Source organism: Gossypium arboreum, chromosome 5 (genome assembly GCF_025698485.1).
Source record: "Gossypium arboreum isolate Shixiya-1 chromosome 5, ASM2569848v2, whole genome shotgun sequence".
In the NCBI taxonomy this organism is placed as follows: Eukaryota; Viridiplantae; Streptophyta; class Magnoliopsida; order Malvales; family Malvaceae; genus Gossypium; species Gossypium arboreum.
In genome coordinates, this window is record NC_069074.1 from 2,980,391 (window position 1) to 2,996,044 (window position 15,654).

Here is a 15,654-nt window from a genome sequence, read left to right on the forward strand (position 1 = left end):
TTTTCCTTTCATTTATATTTTCTATCATTAATTTTCTGCCCTTTCGATTTTTCATATACCGTAATTGTTAAAATTTCATGGTATATTTGATTTTGATCAATGGTTTTATTGATTGCCCTAAAACAGAGAAATCTTAGCGATAATTGTTTAAAAGAAAAACTATCTATAATTGCATAACTCAAGTTTTAAGAATTTAAGATTGTTTCAACTAAAGTTTTGAAGTCTTGCGAAGCACTTCCACTTGGTGCTACTGCTTTCAAAACGAGCTCTCTCAGTGCTTTAATCCTTTCTCTCATTTGCCTCCCTTGTTCATGTCCTAAAACCAGTTTCAAGCTCTCGAGTACCCCACTCTTAGTGAACACAAGCCCCTCAACTTTAACACCAACCCCCCATATTTCCTCCACCACACGTCCAATCATCCAGTGGTCCCCAAACATCGGTCTACAGACCATTGGGACTCCATTTGCAATGCTTTCAAACACAGAGTTTGCCCCACAATGTGTCACGAACACACCTGCCGAAGCATGTCCCAACACCATAGCTTGGGGTGCCCACGGAACGAGTTTCCCTCGCTTGTTTGTCCGTTGAAGGAACCCATTTGGTAAATGGTGCTTATGGTCGTTACTGAGAGACCAAATAAACGGAATGTCACTCTCTTCAATTGCCTCTGCCAAGGCTTCTAACTCCTCGCCCGGTGGCGCTGCCGCTGTTCCAAAGCTAATATACACAACAGACTTAGAACTTTGTTTGTCTAACCATGATAAACAGCCCGTCGTATCTGAATCCGATGGTGGTAACGGTGACGGGGGAAGTTCTTGCGTTAAGAAACCAACATTCAACAAAGCTGGAAACATGGATTTGAGATCATCAAAGAGTGGCGTAGGATAAAGTTCCTGGCAGAAATTCATAACAATGGCGGTAGATCGAGGCAAAACACATCCGATTTTACACAACGTGTAAGAAAAGAACGTTTCATTTGAATGTCTAGGCAATATTTCATCAGATAAATCTTTAACATGCATTGGAGACAACCCAGGAATAAGCTCTAAAGTTTGGTGTTGGCCACCATTTTTATCACCACCCACATGACTGAATAGCCTGCGAATGAGATCAGTGTAAACATGGGCTGACAGATTATGAGGAATCGAAACACAAAGAGGGATCCAAGTAGCCTTCATATCCTCAGCCATATCTGCAGCAAACGTCAAGAACATATCCGTGACAAAGCAGTTAACTTTCCTTCCCGTTTCCATTACTGCAACATCTAAGCCCTTTTGAAAATTTCCAGGAGTTGCTTTAAGGAAAAGGTCCAATCTCTCCACTGGGTTTCCACTAAAAACATGATTTACAGGCACACCATCCTCCACATCATAAGTTCTGATATTGTTGGGGACATTAAATTTAAAAGTGGAAAACTTAGAATGATTAGATTTTGGTATGGTGAAGAAAGAAAACTGCACATTCGGCGCTGCACGAGCCAACTTACATGCCAGTCCTAGGATGGTTAGATCGTGACTGCCAAATGGGAAGGCCAAGACAGCAACATGTTTTTCTTTTAAGCTTTGGGTCACTGACATTTAAGAACCCTATTTTGGTGATTGATTAGCGAAAGAGAAAATACAAATATATGAAGATTACTCTCATGGGTATTTACACAAAAAATAGAAACCAAAAGCTTTGAATGTGAAGTTATTGCGATAGCGTTTGCTAATAAATTTAAGGAAAAATTAATGTTGGTTTTAATTTACGTTAAGGAATTGCTGGTGGAGAGAGCAATATATTTTACATTTATTAATACGGTTAATATTATCATCTAAGTAGTCGGAACGTGAGTTCGAATGCATTAAAACATATTATACTTCTATTTATAAGTTAGGAAAGGATTATAAATAGTTATTCTCTATCAAATAATTTTAAATTAATAATTTAAAAGAAGTAATGTTGAATGTGATTGTTACAATAAACAAACTTTTTATATTATTATTATTTAATAGTCACAATAGTCAATCTTAATTCCACCATGATTTTTAATTTCATTAAAATTATAAAATGAACATTTGAGCCAATAACCGTATACTACAAAACTAGACAGTAATGGTTATCTTGGATGAATAACAATGAATCGCACCCAAACATTAGATGATTATAAATTATAAATCAATTCTTCTTTTATATGATATTGATTAGTTTTTGGTGAATAATTGGGATGAATTTACGGCTGAAATTTTCTAGTGTGGGGGAGCAACAGCCAGCCAAGCATGGATGCGATTCATGGTATCTTGGAGCTTTACTCTGAGTATGAAAACCAGGCGATGGAATGAGGGCTTTAAAGCCGAAACACCAGAAATCCCATATTGCAAGAACATGCAGAGAAGCAGAACAAAACCCAGATCAACATCAGCCTTTATTGATCCAATCAACTGAGAAAACAAGGAAAAGATGGTAAATATATCGATGAAAACAACGGAGAAAGTTGAGAGAGAAAAAGTGAGCAAGAGGGTGATTAAGATGAGGCAGGAAGCCAGAAGAAGCACGCAAGCAATGTAGGAGCCATAGAGAGATGCCAGAAAGATCAACTCTAGGTTAGGAAACATCTAACTCTGGGAGAAATTAATTAAGCAAAGCAATGGTGATTGGTATGATAAAAAAAATGATTGATCGATAGTGAAGACAAAAAAAAACTCAATTTGAAGAAGAGAATGAAGTGAGTTGCACTCATTCGCCAGATCAAATATTGTAATTTACCTTGGTACCCTCTTGTTGTATAAATCTTTTAGGCATATATATATATATACTTATCAGCAACATAAAGAAGGAAAGAATCAAACCAAGAACAGGAGTTTTACTGAACATATATATATATATCAGTAGAATTTCAGCAATTTTCTTTCTGTATCTATAGTATATGCTAAGTTTATTCATGCAATGCAATCTTGCTTAGCAAATTAAGTTTTATGATAATTAAGAGAAACGCCCATGATTATCCATTGTTCAGGATTCTTAGTTATTACAGTCTCATTAGCATAACCTTAAACATGAGTTCAGAAAATTATCAAAAAAGAAGAGTTGAGAAAAAAAAGGAAAATATAAAAGATCGTCGACAGCAGGATTCGAACCTGCGCAGGCATAGCCCAACAGATTTCGAGTCTGTCTCCTTAACCACTCGGACATATCGACAGCCGCCTGTCAATGAGTTAATTTCAAAATATTTATAGAATATTATCCTTTTGCCTTGAAAAGTTTAATAACATCCCATCACATTTACGACCCATTTGGTAAAGCTAAAACTAGCGTCACTTTTGGATAAATAAAACAGAATTAAATCTGGTATTTAAATATCACTTGGATTGACAGTTTTTGTTTTATTTGATAGCAAACACAAGATAATAATAATAATAAATATTATGATTCTCATCGACCAAACACCTTGATATATCTTTTATCTTGAGTGGTATTGAACATAATACTCCTCTTTTTACATCAAGCATACCAAAAGGGCCGTTAGAAGAAAATTTATTGTCAGGATTCCTAAATGTCTTTTAGTGGAGGGCACTGTAATTATAGAAAAAAAAAATATTCTATCCAAATAGATTTGAAGATGTCAAAGTCATAACATTTTATCTTGTAACAATAATCAATAATTGAACGAACCAATCATAGTAGCTAAACTAACAAAAATTTACACGCAACTTCTAATAGGGTAGCCACTGTAGTTTAATGTAGTGAATCTGCAGTTCTGTTCTAAACCAGTACTCTGCAGTTAAAAGTGCAATTTAGTCACCCAATCCACTTTGACATCGCATTTACAGCTGAATTCAAAGCTGCATTACAAATTAATTATAAAATACATGCAAGAAACATTGTACTAAAAAGACAGATATGGAGGTAACAAAATGTGATTGACGAAATTTGCTTTCAATTTACTCCCCCAAAGAATAGCTATTAGCTAAAACGAGAATGAGAGTCAAAGTAACAACATTACAGTCAGCATTACACAAGGATGCTTTCCATTTGACCATCCTTCCCAACTAGCCTCACGAAATGCTCTCAACGGGCAATGCAGAAACGGGAAAACGAGATACCATACAAAGGTTTTGTTTACACTTGTCTGCAGATTACTCTGTTTTACTGCTACAAGGTAAGTACATCAACGATTGGTAATGCTCTTCCACTTGATTTAGGTATCAGTTGGGTTTCGAGTCTCCTTCGATGACAGTTAAATACAATTCTTGGCCATCTTTCCTACAATAATGAACATGAAAAATCTCAATGCACTTGTGCAGTGTCTTGTTAGATGAGTCAGCCCCGGAGGCCAAAACATGGAAAAGGAAAATATGAAAGAGGTAATACAGCTAAAAGAGCTTGGTTTTTCATTATGTTGTTTGTTTTCCTGTATATTCTTTCTTCTCACTTCAATGATGAATATACTGGAATTCAAGTTAATATAAAATTACTTTTATTTCCATGTAGATTTTTAGCATGTCATAGGCAAAACAAAAAAGAAAAAAAATTTAGCATTTACTTTGATTACTTGAAAAAGAAATTGACACTCACCTTGATGATCAAAATTAACTCCTTTGACATATTGAGTTTCATGCAAGTGGAGCAATGATGTCTAAATTATTCTTCATTGACCATTTTTTGGGATAGAAAGAATTAGATGATTCAACATTTAGTTCCCAAACCATGACTCTTGAGCAGTCGTGTGGTAAGCCTTCCATCTGGCTTTCATCTTGCACAACTCGTTCAATAAATGAGCTTGCCTGCAAATTCAAATAAATAATCTTAAAATATTGAAGTGAAATCCATCACCAGTATGTAGCATTTCAATATAGGTTACGGTGCTAAATACTTTCTCCAGGGGTAAATTTTCCACACCAGGTTTGGGAGAATTCCATTCACATTTTTTTCCCACATTTTGTTTCCATCTTTTCAGTGCTCAAATATAAATATATATAATCTTATCTGAATTGCCAACATCCTTTTCTCTTTTATCCAGAAACAACAACAGCTGTGATCACTGTAGTAAGGTGAAACAATAAGACACTTAAAGACAATCAAAGAAGAGCCAATAAATACTAACATGGAAACCATCTTCGACCGTGTCAAGCTGTCTTATCGGTTCAAGAGTAGGTCGGTGCCATGGCTTTGGATCCCATAGTATGGTACTGTTGAAGGCAAACCCTGACATTTCAGCATGGAATCTTTGGAATCGCTTGCTTAATCCATTTAGGTGCCATCCAATGACTTGAGTTCCATTACAAACAGGGCCTTCCAATACAGCTCTACTTTTGTCCGATGTTTGTTTGGCCACAGGCCAAGTCCCAAACTGCCTATAAATATAAATGCCATAAAAAAGCTGCAGCACTAGGCACATATAAAAGAGAGAAGGGATATTGTGGCTATAACAAATAAAAGGATAAGCAAGGTGCTTCATTCAGAGAACAAGAAACAGACAGAAAATAAAAGCATAAAGGAGATACCTAATATGCCTCATTTGCTCAAAGAGATCAATTGAGTAGATGTTATGTTCATTGGCAAAGTAGACAATTCCATCAAGATGATGAGTTTCGATGTGAGATAGTGCCACATTTCTTTGGTGAACACTTCTGTCTTTTATATCAGTCAGATTTTTCTTGCAGACAAGATGCCTATACATAACACCGCTCCTTCTTAGGATGTCAGCTGTTTCATCAGATTGTAAGGTCATCTCTACAACAATCCACAATAGTGGAGGTTGGACAACCTTTAATGTGTACGCCAAACGATTTAGATAATAGGCCTGAAACGATCGAGCATATGTTGGAGTCACAATTATCAAAAGCTTGCGAGATTCCAGATCTATATCTTGAGGGACCGATTGATTAGTTGAGGCATCACCTAAATTCCCTTCTGTCATTTCCTGTCTCTGCACCAATCCCTCTAATGTGAAATTATTTTCAACCCCAAGGTTGTTCATTGTCGATGCTACATTCCTTTGTGAATTGTTGAGTGATTGAAAATTCCCAGCAGTTGATACTACCTCAAAAGAAAATGCCTGATGCTTTGAAATCGGATTCATATATGAAAAGTCCATGGAAATGAATGGTGTAAATCCAATAAGAAAACCAATTATGAAACAAATGAAGAATTGAAAAACAACCCTCCTCCAAACTTGTCCTTTCTGTTTAGCCCTGTCAAGAGGCCTAAAGGATCTTGGTGAGAAAACTCCCAAAACTAAAGCTTGAGAATCCGATAAACCAAAAAGAGAAGATAGCAATCCACCAGTGGCTGGGGAACTCTGGCTACATGATGAAGACTTGGACAAAGGAGAAGGAACTGAACGCTCAGCCTCTCCGGTAATTAAAGTCCCTTGTCGAGGCACCGGAGACAGTGTTCTTCTAATGGATGCCATCACTACTAATCTGATTTACTCCTTAACCAATTACTAAAAAGAACCACCACAAGACAGCAATCAAATTCATGCATATATACTCCTTACTGCATTGCACATTCATTTCTATATCTCTTTTTGCAACAATCTAGTGCTCATAATAACCAATAAATTATCAAATCAATCCTACCAGAAACATTCAGCTATATGAATCCACTTTCACAAAATATAATTTTCCCTTTCACCTTACTGATGCCTGTAAATACACCAAATCCAAACCAAAGTTGTTTAAGAAACTAAAGTAATTTCAAATCAAACAGGATGAATACGAAAATCCCATTTCTCAAAAACAAGAAAAATGGCACCAGATTTGATTGAATAATCCAACCTTGATGAAATCAGCAGCCGAATTACCTTCCGATGGAAAATGGGTATTTGATTTTCCTCTCCAGAAGTCGCAGAGGAGAGAGAAGCAGCATCATCTTTGAGCTTTGAGCTTTTTGTTCAACCGAAGAAAACGGAAAGCTTCAACATTTTTCAGATCTTCATTTGCCTTATGTAAAGGTCAAAATGGAGAGTAAAAAAATAGAGCCTAAAATAAATAAAAGTAGATGATCAAGGAATCTTTAAAATTGCCTTGCTGTGCTTGAAATCTTGCAGAAAAAAGAGAGACTTTAAAACAGTTCAGAGAAGACGGTCCCACGCTCTCTGTCACAAACATTCAGACAGAAGGACAAAACAATAAACGAGATTTTTTTTTTTTCAATAGGGATACTTTTTTAAGCTAAAGATTCATGTGATGAATGAAACCTTTAACGGGGTCATCTATTTTTTAAAATGTATTATTATTTAGTAATTAGTAGGTGCAGAAAGGCACCCAGAGTTGACTTAAGACAATGAATTTCCAACCCAAAATTTGCTGTTCATTCATCACCATCAGACAATTTAACGGGAAAAAAGAATCAGAATTAATTGCAGAAATTAACTAGATTCCATTAAAAAACAGCAAATAGAAAGAAATGTGCATTTAATTAAGATAAGTTTAAAAGAAAAGCAAGTTACATCGGAAAAATAAAAAATAAATCTTGGCTGCTCCATTTGTCAGGATCCCGTAATCAAAAGTGACCATTTTCCTATCTTAAATCTTTTGATTATGGCACTAATCTGTACCATCACCATTGGCTTCGAACTGTCGTCATCCATCTTCAAAAACATTCGACCAACTTACGGCGATCTTCCACTTGTCCAAAATCAACTTAGATACCCCAAGGCATGGTTCTACAATTTCTGTTGCCTTTTTGTTTAGTATGTTTTTCCTAAGATTTCCATTGAATGTGAAATGAAAAACTCTGGAGATAAAAGGAACGGAGCTTCGTTGTTTTCTTTTTTCAACTTTCGTCGAATCAAACAAAATAACTCTTGGTTTCCCCCTTCTTTACCTGAAACAATGTTACAATCGTGTATCCAAATAGAAACAGTGTTACATTTGTTTTGGGCCTTCCTTTGGGTATTAAAAGTTTTGGGCCTTTTCCTATTTTATTATTATAAAAAAAATAGTAGGTGGACGAAAAGGCTGCTTCCCTCATACCTGTCAATGCTGTTTACTATCTCTTCCATAGCTTTTCTTTCTTAATTTCATCATATTATGCTTTTACCTTTATTATCCCACACGTGCGAACCAACATACCGTAAACACCACTACCAGTTCACATTGTAAACATGGCAAGCGAACAGAACGTTTGAAGCTGAATGGAACTGTAAAACTTGTGGAGGCTGCAAAACTTGTGGTCCACCCCTCCACCGACCTCCTCATCCTTCAAGATTACATCGCCTTCTCAATGGAACCGTAAGCTAGACCCATTGTTTAGATAAGTTCAAGGTATGGAATTGAATTTAAAGAACTCTGAAATGTCCAAAAACTATATTTCTATTTATGTTTGCCAATAAGGCTTGAAAGCAAAGGTATTCAAGCTCCCATTGTTGCATGGGAAACCTAACACATCACCTAAAGATGGGGCAGTGCGCCAGTGCCAAATATATCTTTCACGTGTGTATAGACACATTGCGGTAATGGTTGCAGGTTGCGTATATACATGTTTGCCATCTTGGAATGCATGCTTTAGTATTTAAGATACTTACCAGTTTTCAGCTCTACTACAGTTTTGATGGTTTTATGTAGGGAATAAAATGACTCCACTAATGGTGGAAGAAGCAAGTGATTGGTTCGACCAGTTCCTCGTCGAGTTACGATTTCTGTAATTGTTTTGTTGTAGCTGGAACTGTACTTTGAATGATGTAATGGAACTCTGATTGAGCAGGTGGTATTGAACTTTATTCCAATTTCCAATGGTCATTTTACTAGTTTTCCTTTTTTCTTTTCTTTTCTTTTTGGGCCATACATTTAAAATTTTTAAAAAAATCAATAGTAAAATAGACAAACTAACCCTACTCTGTTAACAAGAGTAAATTTCAGCATATACAATATTACAACAGCCTTACAGTTCAAAATGCCAACAGAAAATTTATGCCTAAAAGCCTTAAAAGTTGGAAAGGAATTCCGCATTTACATTATATCACAATAAAATTTATTTTACATAAAGCCTTAGAAATTTTCTTTAAAAGAGAGAGAGAAAGTAAAAAAGTCATCCTAACCCAATAAGAGTAGATCTTTCCATTTTCTCTACAGGGAATGTACATGATTTCATTGCCAACCATGCAAAACAAAATATAAGAGACAGGTGAAGAACATCTTATATTATTTAAGAAAAAGAAAGAAAACCAGAAAGGAAACAAGTTGGTTACCAAAAGAAATATGTAAAATGAAAAGCTGAAAGGAGAAAAAAAAAACAAACTCCAGGTTCACATGCTACCAAGCTCTTGGGGTGGTGTTTATTGATTTAATTCTTGCCATGTCAAGAAGGTCCCCAAACAGCTTATCCTCTGCTTTCGAAGCCTTGCCAGGTGGAACATAAGATGAAGTGGGAACCTGGTAGTAAGAGTTTCTCAGGCTATTATCATCTCTGATGGATAGCCCATCCATTTTCTGATCTATATGCTGCAACTCTCCATAGCCATATGCTCCCATTTGGTTCCCGTACATTTGTTGAGGATGCATGGAAGCCATCTGGTTAGCTGGCATTTGCTGTGGATGCATTCCCGTATGCTGCGCTCCTTGGATCGGTTGGGGAAAAAAACCAGAAAACTGGTTTTTGGGAACAACCTGGTTATTAATTGCTGACAAATTACCATTTGTGATTGGCTGAATATACATACCCACCACGTGATCACTTCCCATATGCTGAGGTCTTTGAGGAAGTGTATGTGTTACAACAACTTGAGTAACCACTGATTGGTGGGGGTACTGAGCACCTGCAACTGGGCTAGAATCTGCTGCCTGTGCTTCCCATGGTGGTGGTGGCAGTGAACCACTACTCTGGGCACCTTCTCAACATGAAATAAGTAAATTAGCAGCAAGAATATAACTATTCACCCAGACAACTAAGCCTAGATATAATCTACATGAATTTGGTAAGAGAAAGACCACGATGATGTATATTAATGATTTGAAATGTGGCATGCTGTTATTATATGTCTCTCCCTAAACAAGAATGGTGTGTGAGTGTAACAAAAGCAAAATACTCCAGTTTGTAGAAAAAAGCCTATTACAAACAGAAACGAACCATAGACAGGTAAGTGGGCCTGCTGCTGCCGAACCAGCTGGCCATTCCAGGCAGGACCTGTGCCTTGAGCACATGACTGCTCATATCGAGGCGAGCCCATGTTTGATACACTTCCATTTCCATAAAAGTTATTCTGATGATGCTGCTGAACCAGCTGACCATTCCAGGCAGGACCTGTGCCTTGAGCATATGTCTGCTCATATCGAGGTGATCCCATGTTCGATACAGTTCCGTTCACATGAAAATTCTGCTGCTGCTGAACCATCTGGCCATTCCAGGCAGGACCTGTCCCTTGAGCATACGAATGCTCATATCGAGGTGATCCCATGTTTGGTACAGTTCCATTCGCATGAAAATTCTGCTGCTGCTGAGCCATCTGGCCATTCCAGGCATGACCCATCCCTTGAACATATGACTGCTCATATCGAGGTGATCCCATGTTAGATACAGTTCCATTCGCATGAAAATTCTGCTGCTGCTGCTGAATTTGAGGAGTCAAAGGATCGGTTTGTCCAGCCAAACCAGAAGATTGGATTTTTGGAGAACCAGAGGTACTATTACTATCAGAGAACATATCTATGAGAACAAGGGCATTCTGCTGTGATGCAGGAGTTGTTTGTTGTGGTTCTCCCAAAGGAACAATGGCCAGTGTGTTATCTGCCTTGGGTGAATAGTCGTCACCACTAAGCAGATCCATTTTGGGATTCACTGCAGCTGGAAGAGTTGAACCATTAGTTTCAGGAGCCACAGGAAGCGATAACTGATTAAATGGTTGAGAACTTGCACCATTGCTTGAGGTAGATCTGTGAAGAAATCCTGTTAGTTAGCTCAAGCTACTGCAAATATCTAATCAAGGGATTTAGATAACCCAGTATATAATGAACATCAATGTCAATCCTAGCAGCTTAAAATTGGATAAGCAATTTTAGTCACTCCCAATAGAGAGAAACAGACTACTAATAACTAGTTCTAAGAATGCTGAAAAGGTTTCCAACTTCAACTAGTCAAGCATCAAAAATGAAAATCTAGTGTGATAATTCTACCGAGGACTCTTCCAAACAAATAAATCAAATAGCAGAAAGAAACAGGTAATCCGAGTACCAGGATGCTGAGGACAAGAGCATGATTAGTTAGCACCAGTAAAGATTAGGACATGCAGCACATGCAATTTATTATTCTATCATTTCCTGTAGTAACACAAGAATCAATAATTCTAGTTACCACATTCCTGCATATAATAATCTAGACCAAAAAAGGCTAATTACCTCCCATCAGAACGCTTGCTTCTATCACCTGTATTGAGTAGGGGACCATCAACATTCACAAGTTCTTTAGCAGGTTCAGGCTTAGGTTTGCCTACTTGAGAAGAAGTTGCTGAAGCTAATTCTTCATGTTTTGCCAGTACTCGCTGCAAATCATCATTCAATGCTAAACCTTGACATAGTAGTGACTCATCCCTAAAAGAGATAAAGAATCAAACCTGATATGTTTTGAATATAAAAACATTGCAATGAATTCCTTGTACTATTCCATAAAGGTCAAAAACAAAATAACAACGCAACTCATACGCCATACATGCCTGAATAAGTGACTATATCATACGGAAATTTAATTGGAATGCACATAAAGATATTCATTGAGGTACTCAAAGAGAGGTAAAAATCCTTCACAGACTGCTTTGGCATCTTGTCCCATAGAACCAAGACATTATAAGTGAAAACAAAAAAAAAAAAAACAAAACAAAACAAAAACAAAAACAAAAAAAAAAAAAACAGTCCTTTGGTTTCAACACTCATCTTGAACTCACTCTTCAATTTGGTCAAGCATTTTATCAAGCATATTGAAATAACACACTAAGTCTAGGCAGTACAAACAGAAATCATAAATGAACACACAGAACAAGAATGGCAGGAACATGGAAATAGAAGAGAACAAAGAATCATCGACATATAACACAATTACTAAGGGCCACTGGGAAATTATAGTAAAAGTGAGTATCCTTACGATGTGGAATTAACAAGGTGTACAACTCTTAATTTGTAAGTACGGCACTGATCCACTAAGTCAGCAATAACCTCCTGCCTAAGTCCCTGAAATTGTGGACAAAATAAGCAAATCGAAAATGAATCTAAAAGAAACAGAAATTCATTAAGATTAGAAACGGTTAAGCGACATGAAACTTCATGGACTTCATTAGCAGCTTTTAATCATAAGAGCTGGAAAAACATAAAGTTTACACAGAAACAGGTTCACATACTGATGAATTTGAGCATTGACAACGAAATTATTACACAAATGTCAGTTATATCAAGACTTCAATAGTCACTTTAAATCGGTAAATCAGTTAATGACTTGTCACTTGGAAACTACATCATTATGCTTGTGGGAAGTGTCATTTTAGCAAGTATACAAAATGCCTTCCTTTCTATTTCAAATTGTGGACAATACCTCCTTGTTCCCAGGAGCTAAAGCATTTAGCATTTCTGCAAGGACATCCATAATACCTCGTGCGTTCTGAATTTCTGTCAAACTAATAAATGAACTCCAGTTAAAAGAAGACCAGATGCATTATCAATGATAATATACCATGGACACAGTGAATTGGCAAAATAAAGTCACTATAAATAATGGAACAGAATAAGAGCAAACTGAGAAATTAAAACAAATAGGAAATTTTAACTGACAAGGCCCTTGTTCTCTCTAAAAAAGGTCCATTTAAGGGGTGAATAAGAGGTTTGTCTTGACAATTACTCCTACTTTAATACATTAGAAATATTAAAAATTAGCCATACGCACCAAATAGAATGGAAGAGTCTCCTTATTAATGAAAACCCACTTTGACATATGTCAATAAGATTTGTAATTTATTTATTAGATAATGATAATAAGAATTTATTGTGAGCATCAGACTTTCACTTAAACAGATTACTGTACCACAATTTCTAAACCGACATCATAAAGGGAAGGTTTTTCTTTTTCTGAAAAAAAAACATAGGCCACGATAGAATCTAATACTAATTATGGAAAACACGAACAATCAACATGTTTTTACCACTCAAATGACTGACTGAGGAACAACAAAATTACCTCAGGCTTAGGAACTCAGGCTTTGCAGAAGGCTCAGCCGTCTCTTGCTGACCAGAATTGCGAATGTTTTGGGGATAAGAAGACAAAGGTTGTGTCTGAGGAGGTGTAAATACAGGTGCGGACCTCTCAGATCTCAGGGGGAATACTGCCCCAGCACGCTGAAAACCATATATCAGTTAGGCTCAGAGAAGAAGGGGGGAAAAGGAAGGGATCCCAAGAATACAATGACAGGGCATGAATTGAAGGGATGGTAAATGAGAAACAGATCCCGAGAAAGCATATCTCATACAGTTAGAGGTGAGAGGCCTCAGCAGACATACCACCAACTCCTGGTACGCAACATAATATTGTGGATATCTTGCCCTTGCTCCTCCAAATGCTTCTTGCCAAGTGTCAATCAGAGTCAATATCTTCTCTTTCACATAAAAATCAGGCTACAGTTGAGCAGCACAAAAGCTAAGAACAAGTTTACTACAAGAAAATAAATAGAAAATGGGAGCTAAAATTATTTCCTACCTTTTTCTTGACTATTTTGACCATGTCGTGAAGAATACCTCTCTCTGCAACATGCATATGTACAATGTCCCCACAGTTTTTTATGATAGTCTCTAGTAGCTAGAACATCGGAAGTAAATAATTTAAACAAGTTTAATTCTATGCATGTACAAGGTGATAAAAAACGACGAAAGCAGCACTGATATATATCCAGGGATTAGAAGAAATCAATGCAAGAAGTTTTCAGGATCTTACAGTTAGTGCAAGAAGTTGAACTTTAGAATTTTTACTTCCGAGCTTCTTTTTTATGCCTTTAATGACATCCTTCGCTTGCCTGATAAATAATCATCTTATTTAAACACTCAACGTGATTAGGCACAATACTCCCCTGAGGGGAGAAAATTGGAAAAGAAAAGCCAACATTAACCAGTAAATGGAATCTATAAGTTTTGACCCTTTGTGCTTGACAATTAACTTACATTAACTAAAAATCAACCAGAAATAATTACCAAGATAGAACTTATTTTGAACATGTAATGAACAACCAGATAAAATGACCAACCATTAAGCTGAACATGTAAATGTGACTTCACTCTAGTTCATATTTGTGAAATGAAATTTAAGCATCAGGATAATCAGGACACAACCAACAAAATCTTTCAACGGAGAGCAAAGTAGTCGAGTCTCTAACACCAGTCTATATCGGCATGAAATTACGACCTCTATCGATAAATAAAAGCCATATTAAAGTGCAGTGTTATCAATCAAATGCGAACAAAGAAAAACGCAAAAGCACATTGATCAATCCTGATAAGCTTCCTAAACCAAATCTCTATAAATTTACAAGCGATAAAAGGGGAAAAAAAAGTAAAATCAAATCGAGTACTGAAACAAGAAACAACACAAGAATCACAATCTTCAAATTTATTATTTATTATCAATTCAAAAGTGATCATCAATAGAGTCATAAGAGCAATAAGAACTTCTTAAAAAATAGACGAGAGCTTGGAATCCAGGATTACACATACCCAGGGTCCTGATTAAGCATGTCGCAGATCTCAATATTCCTCGCCCAATCAGGCCCTTCCAGCAAGTCGTTCGTTGCTCTCTCCACCATAGAGTTCACCATCTTTGTTCTCGGCTTGTCGCGCACACACGAAAAAAAAGCCAAAGAAAAAAGAAAAGAAAGATGAATCCGATTCCAATCACCGTCTTGCGAGATTGCAACGAACTGCAGAATACTACGGAGAGTCCTTCGAAACACTTCTTTATGTAAAAAAAAATAAAAAATAAATCAAACAGTACAAAAATCGGCAGTTCTATCTTTCCCCCTCTCTCTCTTCCCTCCTTGCTTCTCTCGCCTTTCTCTCTCCCTATCTAAAGATTAAATCAAATATATTTTTTTTGCCGTTGAGAACAAATATTTTTTTTTCTCCATTTTTAAAATTATTTCAATTATTTGGGTGGTGAAGAGAAAAAGGAAAGACCAACCAAAACTTGCCACGTGTTATTTAGTGGAATAATGTTCTTGGGCCAGTACACGTGTCGATACGAGATACCGGTAATTTTGTTAACCGCTTACATCAAACGGTTTTTATCGTTTACTGGACTTCGTGTTTCGCGCGGGATATTTGTGCCAATGCACGATGTCGTTTTAAGCATAGTGAACTTTGAAGGAAACTACCCTTACGTTACCTAGCGGGGATAGCTCGTTCTTCACCGACCAATTAAAAGACAGCTTGGTTTCTTGTAAGTTACAACTTAAGACTATAAACTCTTTTTTTTTTTTCAGTTTTTTTAATGATTGTGACAATAAAGTTTACATCACTACCAAAATCATAAATAGTTTTATTTTTGCAGCAAAAATATAAATAAGCCCACCGAGTTGAATTCTGATATAAATAGTTTTTTATTTCACATTCAACTGTTTCAAATAGGAGTTCTTTTTTTTAATATGAATGCTTATACTGGAGCTTTAACTTAAGTGAGCTCCTTCTTGTTACTGGTATTGGACCCATA

At 36.5% G+C, this 15,654-nt stretch overlaps 3 protein-coding genes and 1 non-coding gene across 6 annotated transcripts; all 4 read right to left on the reverse strand.

Annotated features, from left to right (window-relative positions):
• Positions 1-185: 185 nt before the first annotated feature.
• Positions 186-1,577, reverse strand: LOC108475773 (anthocyanidin 3-O-glucosyltransferase 7-like). The gene has a single exon (XM_017777763.1). The coding sequence runs from the start codon at positions 1,575-1,577 to the stop codon at positions 186-188; it is 1,392 nt and encodes a 463-aa protein (XP_017633252.1).
• Positions 1,578-3,095: 1,518 nt separating this feature from the next.
• Positions 3,096-3,177, reverse strand: TRNAS-CGA (transfer RNA serine (anticodon CGA)). Its single transcript has one exon. It is a non-coding gene; the product is annotated as a tRNA-Ser (tRNA).
• A 625-nt stretch (positions 3,178-3,802) lies between these two features.
• LOC108450362 (probable beta-1,4-xylosyltransferase IRX9H) lies at positions 3,803-7,841 on the reverse strand. 3 transcript variants are annotated; one of them, XM_017748068.2, is made up of 5 exons: positions 6,788-7,840; positions 5,484-6,629; positions 5,084-5,333; positions 4,555-4,763; positions 3,803-4,242 (listed from the first exon to the last, which is right to left on the reverse strand). In XM_017748068.2, exons 2-4 carry the CDS (start codon positions 6,392-6,394, stop codon positions 4,593-4,595), a joined length of 1,332 nt encoding a protein of 443 aa, XP_017603557.1. In that variant the 5' UTR covers positions 6,395-6,629; positions 6,788-7,840; the 3' UTR covers positions 3,803-4,242; positions 4,555-4,592. The 3 variants fall into 3 exon arrangements, with proteins under 3 accessions (XP_017603557.1, XP_017603634.1, XP_052884020.1); XM_017748145.2 differs by having other exon boundaries at positions 6,762-7,840; XM_053028060.1 differs by having other exon boundaries at positions 3,803-4,237; positions 5,484-7,841.
• Positions 7,842-8,917: 1,076 nt separating this feature from the next.
• LOC108475787 (TOM1-like protein 9) lies at positions 8,918-15,078 on the reverse strand. Its single transcript, XM_053028059.1, has 10 exons — positions 14,664-15,078; positions 13,891-13,969; positions 13,657-13,755; positions 13,461-13,574; positions 13,141-13,298; positions 12,502-12,583; positions 12,058-12,143; positions 11,319-11,510; positions 10,054-10,856; positions 8,918-9,814 (listed from the first exon to the last, which is right to left on the reverse strand). Exons 1-10 carry the CDS (start codon positions 14,762-14,764, stop codon positions 9,240-9,242), a joined length of 2,289 nt encoding a protein of 762 aa, XP_052884019.1. The 5' UTR covers positions 14,765-15,078; the 3' UTR covers positions 8,918-9,239.
• Between the last annotated feature and the right edge of the window lie 576 nt (positions 15,079-15,654).

What these genes read in the sequence shown, in the direction of transcription:
- LOC108450362 (XM_053028060.1), bottom strand. Translation starts at nt 6,394, where the DNA reads ATGGCATCCATTAGAAGAACACTGTCTCCGGTGCCTCGACAAGGGACT. An exon ending in GAGCAAATGAGGCATATTAG is followed by an intron (nt 5,334 to 5,483) that starts GTATCTCCTTTA and finishes TTATATTTATAG; the next exon opens with GCAGTTTGGGACTTGGCCTG. An exon ending in CGGTCGAAGATGGTTTCCAT is followed by an intron (nt 4,764 to 5,083) that starts GTTAGTATTTAT and finishes TTGAATTTGCAG; the next exon opens with GCAAGCTCATTTATTGAACG.
- LOC108475773 (XM_017777763.1), bottom strand. Translation starts at nt 1,577, where the DNA reads ATGTCAGTGACCCAAAGCTTAAAAGAAAAACATGTTGCTGTCTTGGCC.
- LOC108475787 (XM_053028059.1), bottom strand. Translation starts at nt 14,764, where the DNA reads ATGGTGAACTCTATGGTGGAGAGAGCAACGAACGACTTGCTGGAAGGG. An exon ending in TCAAAATAGTCAAGAAAAAG is followed by an intron (nt 13,575 to 13,656) that starts GTAGGAAATAAT and finishes GCTCAACTGTAG; the next exon opens with CCTGATTTTTATGTGAAAGA. An exon ending in AGCAAGCGTTCTGATGGGAG is followed by an intron (nt 10,857 to 11,318) that starts GTAATTAGCCTT and finishes ATTTCTTCACAG; the next exon opens with ATCTACCTCAAGCAATGGTG.